General features: G+C 45.1%; 2 protein-coding genes across 5 annotated transcripts in view; one reads left to right on the top strand and one right to left on the bottom strand.

The window, feature by feature from the left end:
• Positions 1–1,671, top strand: part of CASQ2 (calsequestrin 2) — a 28,994-nt gene extending 27,323 nt beyond the window's left edge. Inside the window, exon 11 of the mRNA XM_053371050.1 lies at positions 1,258–1,671. Coding sequence (XP_053227025.1) covers positions 1,258–1,428 — 171 coding nt within the window. The 3' untranslated portion in view covers positions 1,429–1,671. The remainder of the gene's footprint in view (positions 1–1,257) is intronic.
• Positions 1,672–6,139: 4,468 nt separating this feature from the next.
• Positions 6,140–13,426, bottom strand: part of VANGL1 (VANGL planar cell polarity protein 1) — a 51,818-nt gene continuing 44,531 nt past the window's right edge. For 3 of the 4 annotated variants that reach the window (XM_053370517.1, XM_053370520.1, XM_053370518.1), the window contains one exon: positions 6,140–13,016. In XM_053370517.1, coding sequence (XP_053226492.1) covers positions 12,756–13,016 — 261 coding nt within the window. In that variant the 3' untranslated portion in view covers positions 6,140–12,755. The remainder of the gene's footprint in view (positions 13,017–13,426) is intronic. The other variant, XR_008328153.1, reaches the window with a different exon arrangement.

Here is a 13,426-nt window from a genome sequence, read left to right as displayed (position 1 = left end):
TTTCGAACTGCTAGGTGGGCAGGAGCTGGGACCGAATGACGGGAGCTCACCCCGCTGCGGGGATTCGAACCACCAACCTTCTGATCGGCAAGTCCTAGGCTCTGTGGTTTAACCCACAGCACCACCCGCGTCCCATTTTATGTGCATATAACCATGCTACCCCCCCGCTAAGAAATATCTTCTTATTTTTTAAGTAAACTTTTGAAACGCCAATCTACTAAGGTGTTCTCGAGGTCCAGCAAAGCATAGATTGTTTCATGGAGGCTGTCGGGGGGGTTAAATGAAGAATTTCCACCTGGGGACAGTGGGAAAGTCTGGGGAAGGGGAGAGCAAAGGAGTGTGGTGAGGTGCTCACATGGGCAGGGGTGTGGCTGGGGTCCTGTGACAACTACAAAAAGGAATGTGGTGCGGAGGGAAATTCAACTTTTATTTCTATTCATTGTAACTTTCTATGTATGTATTGCTATGTATTGTTCCATGCACATCTCAGAGGGCTGATTCTGCAAATACGGTACTTATCATAGCAAAAGTCCAGTGAGGATGAACTGGGCTTACTTCAGAACAGTTTAAGGGCCAGTGCTTAGAGCAAAAGCAGTGCAAGGGGGAGGAGTCATAGAATGGTAGAATTGTAGAGTTGGAAGGGATCTCAAGGGTTATCTAGTCCAACCCCCTGCAATGCAGGAATCTCAGCTAAAGCATCTATGACAGATAGCCAAAAGGAAAGTTGGACTCTCACTGCTTACCCTTCCCTCAGCTGAGGAGAAAACAACTAAAGGAATTGGAAGGTGGTACGCCGTGGTCTAAACCACTGAGCCTCTTGGGCTTGCCGATCAGAAGGTCAGCGGCTCGAATCCCTGCGATTGGGTGAGCTCCCATTGCTTGGTCCCAGTTCCTGCCAACCTAGCAGTTTGAAAGCACATCAAGTGCAAGTAAATAAATAGGTATCGCTCCAGCGGAAAGGTAAACGGCGTTTCCGTGCGCTGCTCTGGTTCGCCAGAAGCGGCTTAGTCATGCTGGCCACATGACCCGGAAACTGTCTGTGGACAAACGCCAGCTGACTTGGCCAATAAAGTGAGATGAGCTCCAAAACCCCAGTCATCCACGACTGGGCCTAATAGTCAAGGGTCCCTTTACCTTTTAACACCTCTCATTATACACATAATTGGACAGATCAGGATTTAAATGTTTGGCCCAATCTCCTGCTATTTTACATGAAGCAAATCTTCATTTTTCTTTCTATACTGCCTTTTCTTTTAGGCTGATAGTGTCTGGATGGATATCAGAGATGATGATGACCTCCCAACAGCTGAGGAATTGGAAGATTGGATAGAGGATGTGCTTTCTGGGAAGATAAACACTGAAGACGATGATGTTGATGAAGATGATGAAGATGAAGATGATGATGACGACGACGATGACGACGACTAGGTTATGGCACTTTGAAAGCATCCGGACATTAAATTTATATTCCTCAAGATGTTATGCCTCCCAGTGTTCTCCCTTAAAGGGAAGACATTTGTATTTAGGACTTCCAAAGTCTGTTTCTAAGGGTCACTGAAGGCTTGCTGCCTTGTTTTCTTTCCTTTGTACCCATCTCCAACATATTTCCTATTCTAACTTCCAAAAGCTGTTTCCCAAGCATAAGACAATAAAAAAGGTGACTGCATGGCATTTTTGCTCTCTGCGGATCTGTTTATTTGTAATAGCAGCAGAAAAAAGCATGGAATTATCCCAGTGGCAAGAAGGATAATTATTTACAAGGGGCTGAGAGCTTCTTGGATTATTGCAAAAAGATCTTAATGTTTTGGGTTGAGCTTTGCTCAACTTGTATTTTTAAAACAAGCTCTCAGGGTGAACCCAAGGAGAATAATCAAGCAGACTTTGTAGGATACCTTTTTAAGAAACCACTGCTATGGCCCCCTTAGGTAAAGGTAAAGGGACCCCTGACCATTAGGTCCAGACATGGACCACTCTGGGGTTGCGGCGCTCATCTCGCTTTATTGGCCGTGGGAGCCGGCGTACAGCTTCCGGGTCATGTGGCCAGCATGACTAAGCCGCTTCTGGCGAACTAGAGCAGCGCACGGAAACGCCGTTTACCTTCCCGCCGGAGCAGTACCTATTTATCTACTTGCACTTTGACGTGCTTTCGAACTGCTAGGTTGGCAGGAGCACGGACCCAGAAACGGGAGCTGACCCCATTGCGGGGATTCGAACTGCTGACCTTCTGATCACAAGCCCAAGAGGTTCTGTAGTTTAACCCACAGCACCACCCGCGTCCCCCTTACTTCATTGTAATTCTCCTGATTTGAATGATTAGAACTTCTGGCGGTTCCCTCATTGCGAGAAGCAAAGCTACAGGGAACCAGGCAGAGGGCCTTCTTGGTGGTGGCGCCCGCCCTGTGGAACGCCCTCCCATCAGATGTCAAAGCGATAAATAACTACCTGACATTCAGAAGACATCTTAAGGCAGCCCTGTTCAGGGAAGTTTTTAATCTGTGATATTTTACTGTATCTTTGGTTTCTATGGAAGCCGCCCAGAGTGGCTGGGGAAACCCAGCCAGATGGGCGGGGTACAAATAATAAATAATAATAATAATAATAATAATAATAATTATTATTATTATTATTATTATTATTATCAGGCTATTTACACTGTATTGTTAGTATTATCAGTTCTGCCGTTATCTGTATTGTTAGCTGTACTGAGCCAACTGCAGATTAAAACGAAGCTCTGAAAATTTAAAAAGCAGCTTTGTCTACTAGCTAAGCATAAAATGAGTTAAAGTAAGTGAAGAATGAATAAGAGACACATAAGGATAAAGTCATTGTGCTTAGATGCAAAGCTATGCACCTTGTTTTTCTTATAAATCTATAAGCCTGATTCTCACTGCATAGACAGCGCATGGAAAGGAGAGCCCAAAACATTATGGCACCTGAGGCAAACCACAAAATGGCACCCTCTGCCAGGGAAGAAGTGGTGCGTGAATAGCTTCATCAGGACAAAAGGGGAATAAAGATCTACAGTGGTGCCTCGCAAGACGAAAAGAATCCGTTCGGCGAGTCTCTTCGTCTTGCGGTTTTTTCGTCTTGCGAAGCAAGCCCATTAGCGGCTTAGTGGATTAGCGCTATTAGCGGCTTAGCGGATCAGCTGATAAGCGGCTTAGCGGATCAGCTGATAAGCGGCTTAGCAGATCAGCTGATAAGCGGCTTAGCGGATCAGCTGTTAAGTGGCTTAGCGGCTTGGGGAAAAGGGGGGGGGGAGGGGGAAAAACCTGCAGGAACTCGCAAGACATTTTCGTCTTGCGAAACAAGCCCATAGGAAATTCGCTTTGCAAAGCACCTCCAAAATGGAAAACCCTTTCGTCTAGCGGGTTTTCCGTCTTGCGAGGCATTCGTCTTGCAGGGCACCACTGTACATTGGAAGAGATGAGCAACACCTCCTATTCACCAAGAGGTAGAATGCGGATCTGTGTGCTGCCAAGGAGATAGCAGACCCGGCCTTCGAGGAGTGTGCCACAGTTGTCACTGCCACCAGAGGCGCCAACTTACGAAGCAGAAGGGGGGGCGTGATGTCACCCACGTGGTGTCACATCACAATGTCAGAAGCAGCTGGGGCCTGTTTCCATGGCAGCCACAGGAGGCAGTGGCCGTGGAAACCTCTCCACGCTCAGCCTCCTCCACCCCTGATGGCTTGGAACATTGGGGAGGCCTTCCCCCCCCAAAAAATGGGGGGGCCCAACATAGTCAGGGGCGTCACAAGATGGCACCCCTGACTGCCATCACGGCAGCAGCAGGTTGTGCATTTCTAGGTGGATTTATCTGTTGCCCGTGTGGATTTGGCCACCTGAAGCGGTCACTTCCTCTTGCCTCATGCGTGGGCCGGCTCTGGTTTTGCTCCTCCACCAAAATCGGAAAATATACTGGGCTCCCTGCAAGCTAGGAACCTTTGGCATGGGCAGGAGTCCCCTGGCTCCGTTGGGGACTTTTCCCATAAGGTTCCTAGTGAAGCAGGTGGGAGTGACCTCCATTCTGATCTTGGTGGGGGAGTGAGAAGATACAAGTCTCCCCTTCATGGCCTTCAGAGTCAGAATTGGGCTCTGCCACTCCTGCAATTTGTTAAGGAAAAACCAGATTCCAACTGAACAGTAGGAAGAGCTTTCTGATCCTTAACCTATTAAAAAGGACTGAACTCACAATGTGGTTGTGCAGAACAATTGAAAAAGACAAGGGGGGAAAACCCACCTGTGTGGGTGAATTTACAGGCAATGCAATACTGATTTAAGGTGTCTTCCTTATTGCAATCCTGTCCTTTTGAGGCCCATGGGCCATGATGCCCTTTATTTGCCCCCCCCAAAAAACCTCATTGATTGTTGACTGCTGTTGATATATCACCTTTTAATATCATTTGCTGCTTGACAAACATAGCAACCCGCAGTACTGTAAACAGCCTGAAGTATGAGGCAGTATACAAGTTAAATAAATAAAAAATAACAGGGGGCCAAGCTAGACAATACTCTGCAAGATGCAAACTCAGTTTCTCAATGCTGCTTTTTCGTACTGACTTGCTGCTATGGAGGGCTGTGATTCTGATTGTAACAGCCTTTTGCTGTTGCAATTTGATTGCTCCAAACTGAACGTAACATCGCACCATAAAATGCAGGAAGGAAAAGCTTTTGGGCGTCGACCAGGGGAGTGACTGAGAGGGTGCTGAAAGACTGGCCGGCATTTATCTTGGCCTGAAATGTGAGTGTGCTCAGGTTGCTGCCCTTTCCTGGTAAATAAGAGAGACAGCCTAAGAGGGCATCAGTCTCTCCCAAGCACATGGTGTGACACTGCAATATGCAGCATTTCAGCAATTCTCATATTAATTGCCCATGGAACACATGGAGAAATTAAGGGAGTCTTTTCTACCCACCCCAAAGCTACCCTTGAAGAAAACCACTGCAGCTATGATCTGCTCTTCTGAAATCTGGTAGGGTCCATGGCTCAGAAGGCACAGGTTTCATCAAATTGTCTCCAAAATTAAATGATAAATGTTTCTTTTTTCTTAAATGAAAAAAAGAGTTGAAGGTGTTCAGTCCCCAAGCCCCTGGACATGTTTGTTCATTACTTGTCATGCTTAATCCACTCTGGAGGGACTGCTATGCCTGCCTATTTCAAAACGGGGCCAGGGATTGACTGCTGCATTTTTTATTTCCCATTATAGGGAATGAGGTGAAACAACTACATTTTTTTACAAAACCGCTTTAGACCAAAACATGAGTCAGATTGGACAGACTTCAAACAGTTGCTTTCCAAAGTGATGGATACAGACCCAATGTTGTGGCTGGTTTAACACCCCAAATAAGGAGGGTGATCAAAGATCCATTTTATACCTCACCTAGAGCATTGCACAAGGAAAGTAAAACTAAACGCCAGAGGAAGAATTCAGCACAAACATTTCTACTTGTCTGATGGAACAAGCAGGGGCGGAGGAAGGGGGTGCGGTGGGGGGGTCCGCCCTGGGTGTCACCTCTGAGAGGGGTGACAAAATGCCGGGTGGCACTCACTGCAGGGCCTGCAGTGCACACGGATCTCCTGAGAGTGACGCGGTGGCTTGGGCGCCTGCAGGCTCCGCGCTGCCCCAAACGGTCCGCCCGTTGCCTCCCCCTCCGCTGTAGGGCGGCTGAGTGGGAGGAGGCAGGCAGACTCCTCGGAGGCCTTGCGGAGCATCCTGTCCCCATAGGCCACTGGCCCCACCCCGGGCACAGGGCATGCACACCGCTCCAGGAGCCCCATCGGTTTGCTCCGCCTCTGAGAACAAGCTGGCCTCTCCTCCCTCTGTGTGCTGTTCTAGGGGGGGTTTCCTTCTGACACCCCCCAAGCCAACTGCAGGGACGCAGGAGGAGGTGTGGGGAAGCAGTAGCAGAAGTCCTTGTGCAGGCTTCTGCTAGCAGGTCCTATGAGCTTAATCCTGCCCCAATAATTTGCACAAGTGCAGCACTTGTGCACTCCTCTAATCTCTCTTGCGCAATTGTTCATGGAACAGCAATAACAGCTACTTTGCTTTTGGTGTTTGTTGAGCCCAGCACAACACTAACTTTCCAGAAGGAAAACAAGCTCCATCTACTGAACAAAGGAAATGCCAACGCCACAAACATTAAAATTTCCAATTCCGGTTTATTTCAAATTAACTGTACAAATATGCAAAGTGTAAAAGGGTTTCAATTTTAAAAACAGCTATCAAGAACCAGTTTCATTACAAACACTTGTTCATGTTTGACACACAGTACATTCAGTGTTACAGGCAATTAGGAATTCCACTTAATTTACTTCAATCCACAATTAGAAAACAAAAAAAAGGAAGATCACACCGTATATATATTTGACATTAAAGTTACGTGTGCAGAGAAGCTGTCTTAAAAAAAAATACCAGGGACAAATAGACTGTCATACTTAATACAATTTGTACAGAAAAAGGTTGTCAGGCTGAACAGTGCACAGTGATCAAGGGAGGGGAGTGTTCAGCAGAAAATACCTGCTCCCAATACACAATAATGCTGGATTAAATTAGGTAACAACAGGCACTGAGGAGAATTACAATACTTCACAGTTAGGTCTGTGTAAGCAGCAGACCAAAGCAGCCAAGTGAGTCAAGTGTGGTTTCCACATGTTTGTTGCAGTTGGGGAAAAGCTGGTGGCCTCACGTCAAAACATCTGGAGAAGCTGACATTGTCTGTCTCCCCCAAGGACTGGTCAGCACCAGCAAAGCGAGTTTTTGGTTACCACAGCAGCCAGTGTGTTTGAGCATACTTTAAGAACCCCTGTATCTGACCCACATCTGATAATAGCTATTTTATGAACAATATGGATAGGCTTATGGCATGACATTATTCACACAGTAGTTGCTGCTTGGTAATTTGGTGTAATTTGTGAAATCGGTGACCGTGTGTTAACGGCTGCCATCGGCTGCCATTTAAGCAGCATATTAATGGAGTTGATCCCATCATTTCAAAGCCATTGTTTCTCATGCCATTAATGTAAATGATGAGCCTCAAAGAGGCTGGTGGTTGGGTGTGAAGTCTAACTTCCATGAAAGGGAACTCATGGAGTCTTTTGTGACAGGGAAACCTGAAACCACCAAGGGACATGCATGCAGTCACCTCAGGAAGATGCAGGGCATGTTCACATGGAGGTGTGTAAACTTCCACATGGGTTCTGCACCAATTTCTGTGATAGTGCTGTTTCCAAGAAGTGCCACTAACACAGCAGAAATCGCTGTGTTGGCATATACAGCACTCTGCGTGAAGGCACCGATTCACACAGATAATGTCTGCCACAAAACATTGCTTGACTGCTGGCCATCGCTCAAGATGACCATATTATTGGGATCCCAGTTGTGTGTGTTTGTCCTGGTCCCAATTTTGAGCATTATTCAGAATGCATATGGCTGTTTCGCTTAAGTTAATTTCCTATATATCTCTCTTCTACAACAAGCACATGAATTGTTGCTACTCCCCAACTTGTGAGATCCTGTGGCAAAGTAAATAGGGTTGCAGCCCCGAATACATGTGTGGTGTTTCTAAGTGGAAAGAAAGGACAGTGTAGGGAACTGCGGCAGGTGTGACGTAGAAATTAAGGAATAAATGTCAACACCATATGAAACAAAACCTTCCCCTCCTCCATGTCTCCCTCCAATCTGTACATTCATTTTCCTGTCCAGGCAAACACCTTGTATGCCAAATGGACAGGATGCCCAAATCGTTTTGGGAATTCAGACTACAGTTCCCTGCTCAAAGTCAGTTTTCAGTGTCAGCTATATTTGGTTTTTCATAGGTGGGATGAGGGTGGTTACACTAATCTGTTCACACAAGAACTAACTCAGACAGAACATTTTTTTGTAACGGTTATGGACTCAGTCACATAACCCTACAAAGCAACACATAGATCTGTGGGCTCACTGGCTATGCACACCTCCCCATAGATGCATGTAATTTCCACCACATGATCTCCCCACCCCCAACACCCCCAATACCAAATCAGATTCATGGTCAGAGAGGTCACCACAGCAGGTATAAAGACAGCCACAGAAGGAAAACACTATCGGGGGTACAGCCCTAAGTTTTAACATATGAAAAGCAGCACAAGCAAATCACTGACAATGGACAGTGGTGTTCCCACACAGAAAAACAACCCATCACATTTGCTTTGTCAGCACGTATCAATGAAACAGGGATCCAGCCTTTGGGCAGTCTGCACTATGCAGCAGAAAGCAAGTTGTCGGCTGCAAACTGACCAGCTGGTCTTAGGTAAGAAGGCACCCAAATCACAGTGGAAGCGAACAAGGGCCAATGTGGAATTACAGTTGCAGCATGGGAACTGCTTACGAGTGGTCAAGTCTTACGCAGCACTTGTGAACGACTGCATCCATGCCCACGTCAAAGAAGCGAGTGGCAGGGCCACTTCCCATGGCAAAGTTGCCATCTCCCAAGGGAAGGTAGCATGCCATCCACCAGCCCACCAGGTTCCTGGATATAGATTTTACTGGTTTAAGGAGGAACGTGACCACACCAAAGCTCACAGTGGTAACATTACATCAGCCCAGAGTCAAAAAGCCCCAAAAGCTTTACACAACATTGAAAAACATACCAGCTACACTTATGACCAAGAATTATTTTTAAAGAAAAGGATTTTTAAGTGAAACTGGAAGAGGAGTTTTCTATTCGCTCTAGCCCTCTGGGATTCAACTGCATGAAGTTCATATTCGTAAAAACTGCATGGTTTAAATGGACATCACAAAGCAGCAATATGATAAGTCTCCCTTCCAGAAAAGCTCTGTAATTTTACTGCTACTGTATTACTGTCGGTATGGCATATTTGATGTCTAAAACACACTTTTTTTTTTGCAAGGATTGATCACAACTTTGTTGCAACAATGTCCTTTTGGTGTTACAAACAAGGGATGGAGGCACCAAGAAAATGAGAGAGTGAAGTGGTTTGTCTAGTGAAACACACACTCAGCTCTGGCAGACGGAAAAAAGACAACCAGAGAGCCCCCAGCCACCCACATTCTTTCAAACTTTGCAGATCTCAAAAGAATGCAAAAGTAAATATACCCAGCAAATAAGGAGAGGTTTGTCCTCTCATCCAGGTTCAAGCAGCTAAGGTGTTAGAACAGGCAATAACTTTCAACTGAGCACATACTGGAGAGTTCCTTTCAACAACAACAAAAGTTATAGCATTCTAAATCAGAGGGTGCAGATTAGAGCTAAAGGAAAACCCCAATTCCAAAGCAACTAATGTTGCTTCTATTTGGTTCTTTCATACATTTTTTACATTTCACAAGCATTTGTCACCTAAGAGTACAAAAGAAGGTTAAGAATGTCAACATTTCCTGAGCAAATAACCTCCAAACTTTAGGGAACTGGAGAAGGGGGAAAATATAAGGTAACTAGTGCTTGAAATAAACTCCTCTGCAGCAAGCAAGCTACAGACCTCTTTGGCTCTGAATTCACACTCACACGTCAATGTGACATTCCCTTCCAGTTAAGATGGTATCAGGCAACCCCCCCCCAACCCTAAACAGTTTAATGGAATTCATTTTTAGGAAGTGGTCACCCAGCTTCAGCAGTTTCCATAAAATGAGTTTGTAGCAATGAAGACACCAGACAGGGCTGTCATTTCCTTCATTAAAAACCATTAGGTATGTTCCAATTTAAAGAGACAGAAAGCACTACCGCTCCTTAAATAAAACACACACAAGCTAAACTGATTAGCATGACACTCAGCTGAAGAAGTAGAAGCATGAAATCAATCTTATTAAGAAGAAATCTCATTGGTGTACCCCCCTGCTATTCCCACCCCCTTTGAATGACTTGGCTACCTCATTTAAAGCCCCTGCAGAAATTGAAGAGGTTATCAAACACACATCCACAGCAGAAAGCTCTTTTTCAGCTTTGAGAAGGACAAGTGTCACAATGCATAGATGTCATTCATGGCTTGAAGCCCCAAACACGGAGTTCAAACCAAACTATTTAGCTATGGCTCCAAATTCAAATAAGGCCTTGAAGGTGTGATTAGGGCCTTGTTAGCTTGGGATATGAGTCTGTTCTTTCTACTCACACTCTATTATTCTGCCTCGGCATGGGAAGTTTGGATCCTTTGCTATGTTTCAGCCAGCCAGGAAGTCCTCAGCTTGGAATACCACCTTCCGGCTCTGCTCAATTTAATGTGCCATCTAGGATATTCAGATTTAGACCAAGAATTTACAGACCGATTCAAAAAGGCTTCTAAAAATTATATGCAATGTGTCACCGGCAATGTTTTTTACACAACTGTGCATGTTGGAAAACAAATCTGCCAGATTAAGAAATGTGTGTGCTATTTGTACAGAGCATTAACAGAGACCAAAAACCCCCACAAATGGCAGTGTGGAGCAGTATAGATCAGTAAATCCGTACTGGAAACATGTTTTAATAATTAAAGAAATGTTAAGAAATTAGTAGTTATCTAACAGGTACTGTGAGGAAGAATCAAAGATTAATTGGCCGATTTGTTATTGCTAGATATAGTATTTTTACCAAAGTTTTAGAAAAAAACAGTCTGCTTCCTGATGTGAATGAAAAGTTGAGGAAAGTGTGGCAGGGAGCCTCAAATAATTAATTAACATGTTGTAGGCATTGGTGGAATGGGAAAATACACTGAACTTGAGAGTGTGTATGAGTTTTTGAATAAGCAAGCAAGCATTGGCCTCATTTTCTTAATTATTGGAACACCTGAAGAAGACACATGCCAAGCGGTGTTAGCTACGGCTCACCATTATGAAGGATCTATCTGGAGTGAACAATTTGTGGTAGTATTATGTTTACAGGACTACTCCTTCTGTTAAGTGTTAGGGTTTATCTGATTATCTATTTGCATATCCGTAGAAAATAAACTAAGATTAGAAGAAACCCTCATCAAACAAGAGCAGATGCCAGCAAACCTGGAAACTAGGATGGAGTAGTACCAACAGTACCACAATGGCCAAGGAAACATTCAGGGATCCACCAAAATGGAGCTGTGAAATAACCAGAATGACAACCAAGTTGCCCCCACTCCCCTTCCCCTTCCCCGGGTTTTCCACACACTGGAGAGCCAGGGCTTGCCCTCTCCTACATGCAGAGTGACAGGGCTGGTGCAAAAACCAGTCACCTCCCACCCATTCTCCATGGCTGAGAACAGCAACTCCAGTGCAGGGGAAAAGACAGCAGAGTGGCAAATGCATGAAGTCCTTCTGCCTTGCCGAGTGGATGAAGGCTTGTGGGGTTTTTCACTTGCTTCAGGCACTGGAGATACTCAGAAACAGTAAGAAAATTGCTGCTTTCGAAAATGAAGTGAGAGGTTGGGGTATGACTGAGGACTTACCAGGATAAAAGCATCAGTGGCAACCGCAGCTGACTCCCACCGTCAGCTGAGTGATGGGGCTCCTGGAAACGTTCAATGCAGCTTGGTTTCAAATGCCAAGTAACTGTCTGCATCTCGGAAAGTATTCCCTGCTCTGAATCTAAGATTCCCCTCCCCTGTAGGCATGTGCTGGTAAAGAGACTTGAAATTCTTATTCTTCTCCGGGGGAATAGAAAACCCTTTTAAATAGGAAATACGCCCCCCCACACAATCAAATTGGTCAGACTCCAGTAAACTCCACACTCTTCTCAAACATTCTGCAACTGCATAAATATATATAAGGGAGAGGGAGTAATGAACAAACCCTTGAAAGGTTAGAAAAATAGATTAAGAGAGATCTACACACAAGGAAAGAAGAGGGGTGCTTAACCCAGTAGGGCAGGTGTATAGCTTTAGGAGGCTGAAAGGAATGAAAGCCATTATGACAAACCTATTTATGTACCAGACACACACCATTGGTCATTATTCAAACAGCTACAAAACAGGGTGCTGGTGGGGGGAAACTAACTTTGTCAATCATTGGAAAGGTAGAGTTATGTAGATGCAATTCCCTTCAAAATACATAAATTACCTTATTTCAGAAGCAGAATGTTCTTCCCACATCAGATAGTGCCCAACAGCAATAACTGAAAATCCCATTCACAGAAGCTCAGTTCTGGCATCCTAACAAACCATGGGAAGGAAGCTTTAACCATTTTAATACAATGCAATGTCTGCATTGACAAATCACAATTGAAGGCATCTCTTCCCTTCCAGAAGCTGGGGCAGTATATGCAACATGGGAATGAATTTATATACTGAATGCTGGAGAACTGAAAGCGAAGGCAAGTGGGCTGCTTCAAACCGTGAACTGCCTACCATATGTTTGGAAGTTCAAACCACAGTTTTCAGTTCCGTAAACCATGGCTTTGTATAAGGTTTGAACTGAGCCACAGAGATGACTGCCAAGAGCCAAGCAAGCTTATGAGAGTTTGTGAAAAGCTGTTTGTTGAGGCATACAGAGGCAGTCTGGGGTGGAACAGAAGTACCACATACACACCAGGAGATCTAAGGCAGGGTGGCAGGCAGAAGCAGAACACTACATGGGCTTACAGGCCTCTGCAGTGTACATGAACCAATGAACATGCCCAGCCCAATCCGTGAGCTCTTCAGATCTGTCAAAAGAGACCCTCCTCCACTCTCTTTCCAGATAAGTGTGGACGGTCCATCGTCTGTTGCGTTTCAAGCTGAACAAAAATGAAGCAACACCCCCCCCCAAAAAAACCACACACCTGAAAGCATGAAGTCAGAAATTACCTTCTCATCATCTAGACATGTTTATGGCCTCTAAGCTAGACTGATGTTTCAGACTGCAAGCGAAGGGCAAACTTATGACATTTGGGGTCTACAAACTCCTCTGAGAGTTTGATAAATGGAATTTTCTTCACATTAACAACAAGGCTGAAGTCCAAGCACTTGAGGACGAACACAATACCATCTCTTAATCCTTTTGTAACAGCTTCCTCACTAATCAGCGTCCAATGTTTGGAGACCCAACGATCTTTGTTGTACTGCAGGGTTGGGCCTGGACTGAGGTATCGTTCCAGAAAAGCCTAGAGAAAAGCAGTTGGGAAAAGAAAGAAGGGAAAATGAGGTCCAGTGTTGTCCAGTAACTTTTCAGCTCAAAAAATACAACTGCCAATTTAATTTGATTATACAGGACAATGTCCCTTGTAGTTTCGTCTAGTCCCCTTTCCAGGTCTCTATGTTATCTGCCATAAGCAAAGGAAGACTTTGAAGTTTTAGAGGAACTACAAAAGCAGTATCACTCAGGCCCAATGAAATGAGCTGCTCTGCCAACAGCGCAGGATCGAGGTCATTTTCTCCACACCAGATCCATGTGACCAGCAGCCCCTCGCCCTTCCAACTCTTTACTGAAGGGCCCTATCCTTGACTTGCAGAACTCTGTTGAGCAAAAGCAAAGACAGCTGACAAAATACCGGCTGGGAAGCAAAGGGCATTG

This window comes from Podarcis raffonei, chromosome 17 (genome assembly GCF_027172205.1).
Source record: "Podarcis raffonei isolate rPodRaf1 chromosome 17, rPodRaf1.pri, whole genome shotgun sequence".
NCBI lineage: Eukaryota > Metazoa > Chordata > Lepidosauria > Squamata > Lacertidae > Podarcis > Podarcis raffonei.
The sequence above is the reverse complement of the archived record's forward strand: the minus strand, read 5'-3'. Positions and strand labels throughout refer to the sequence as shown.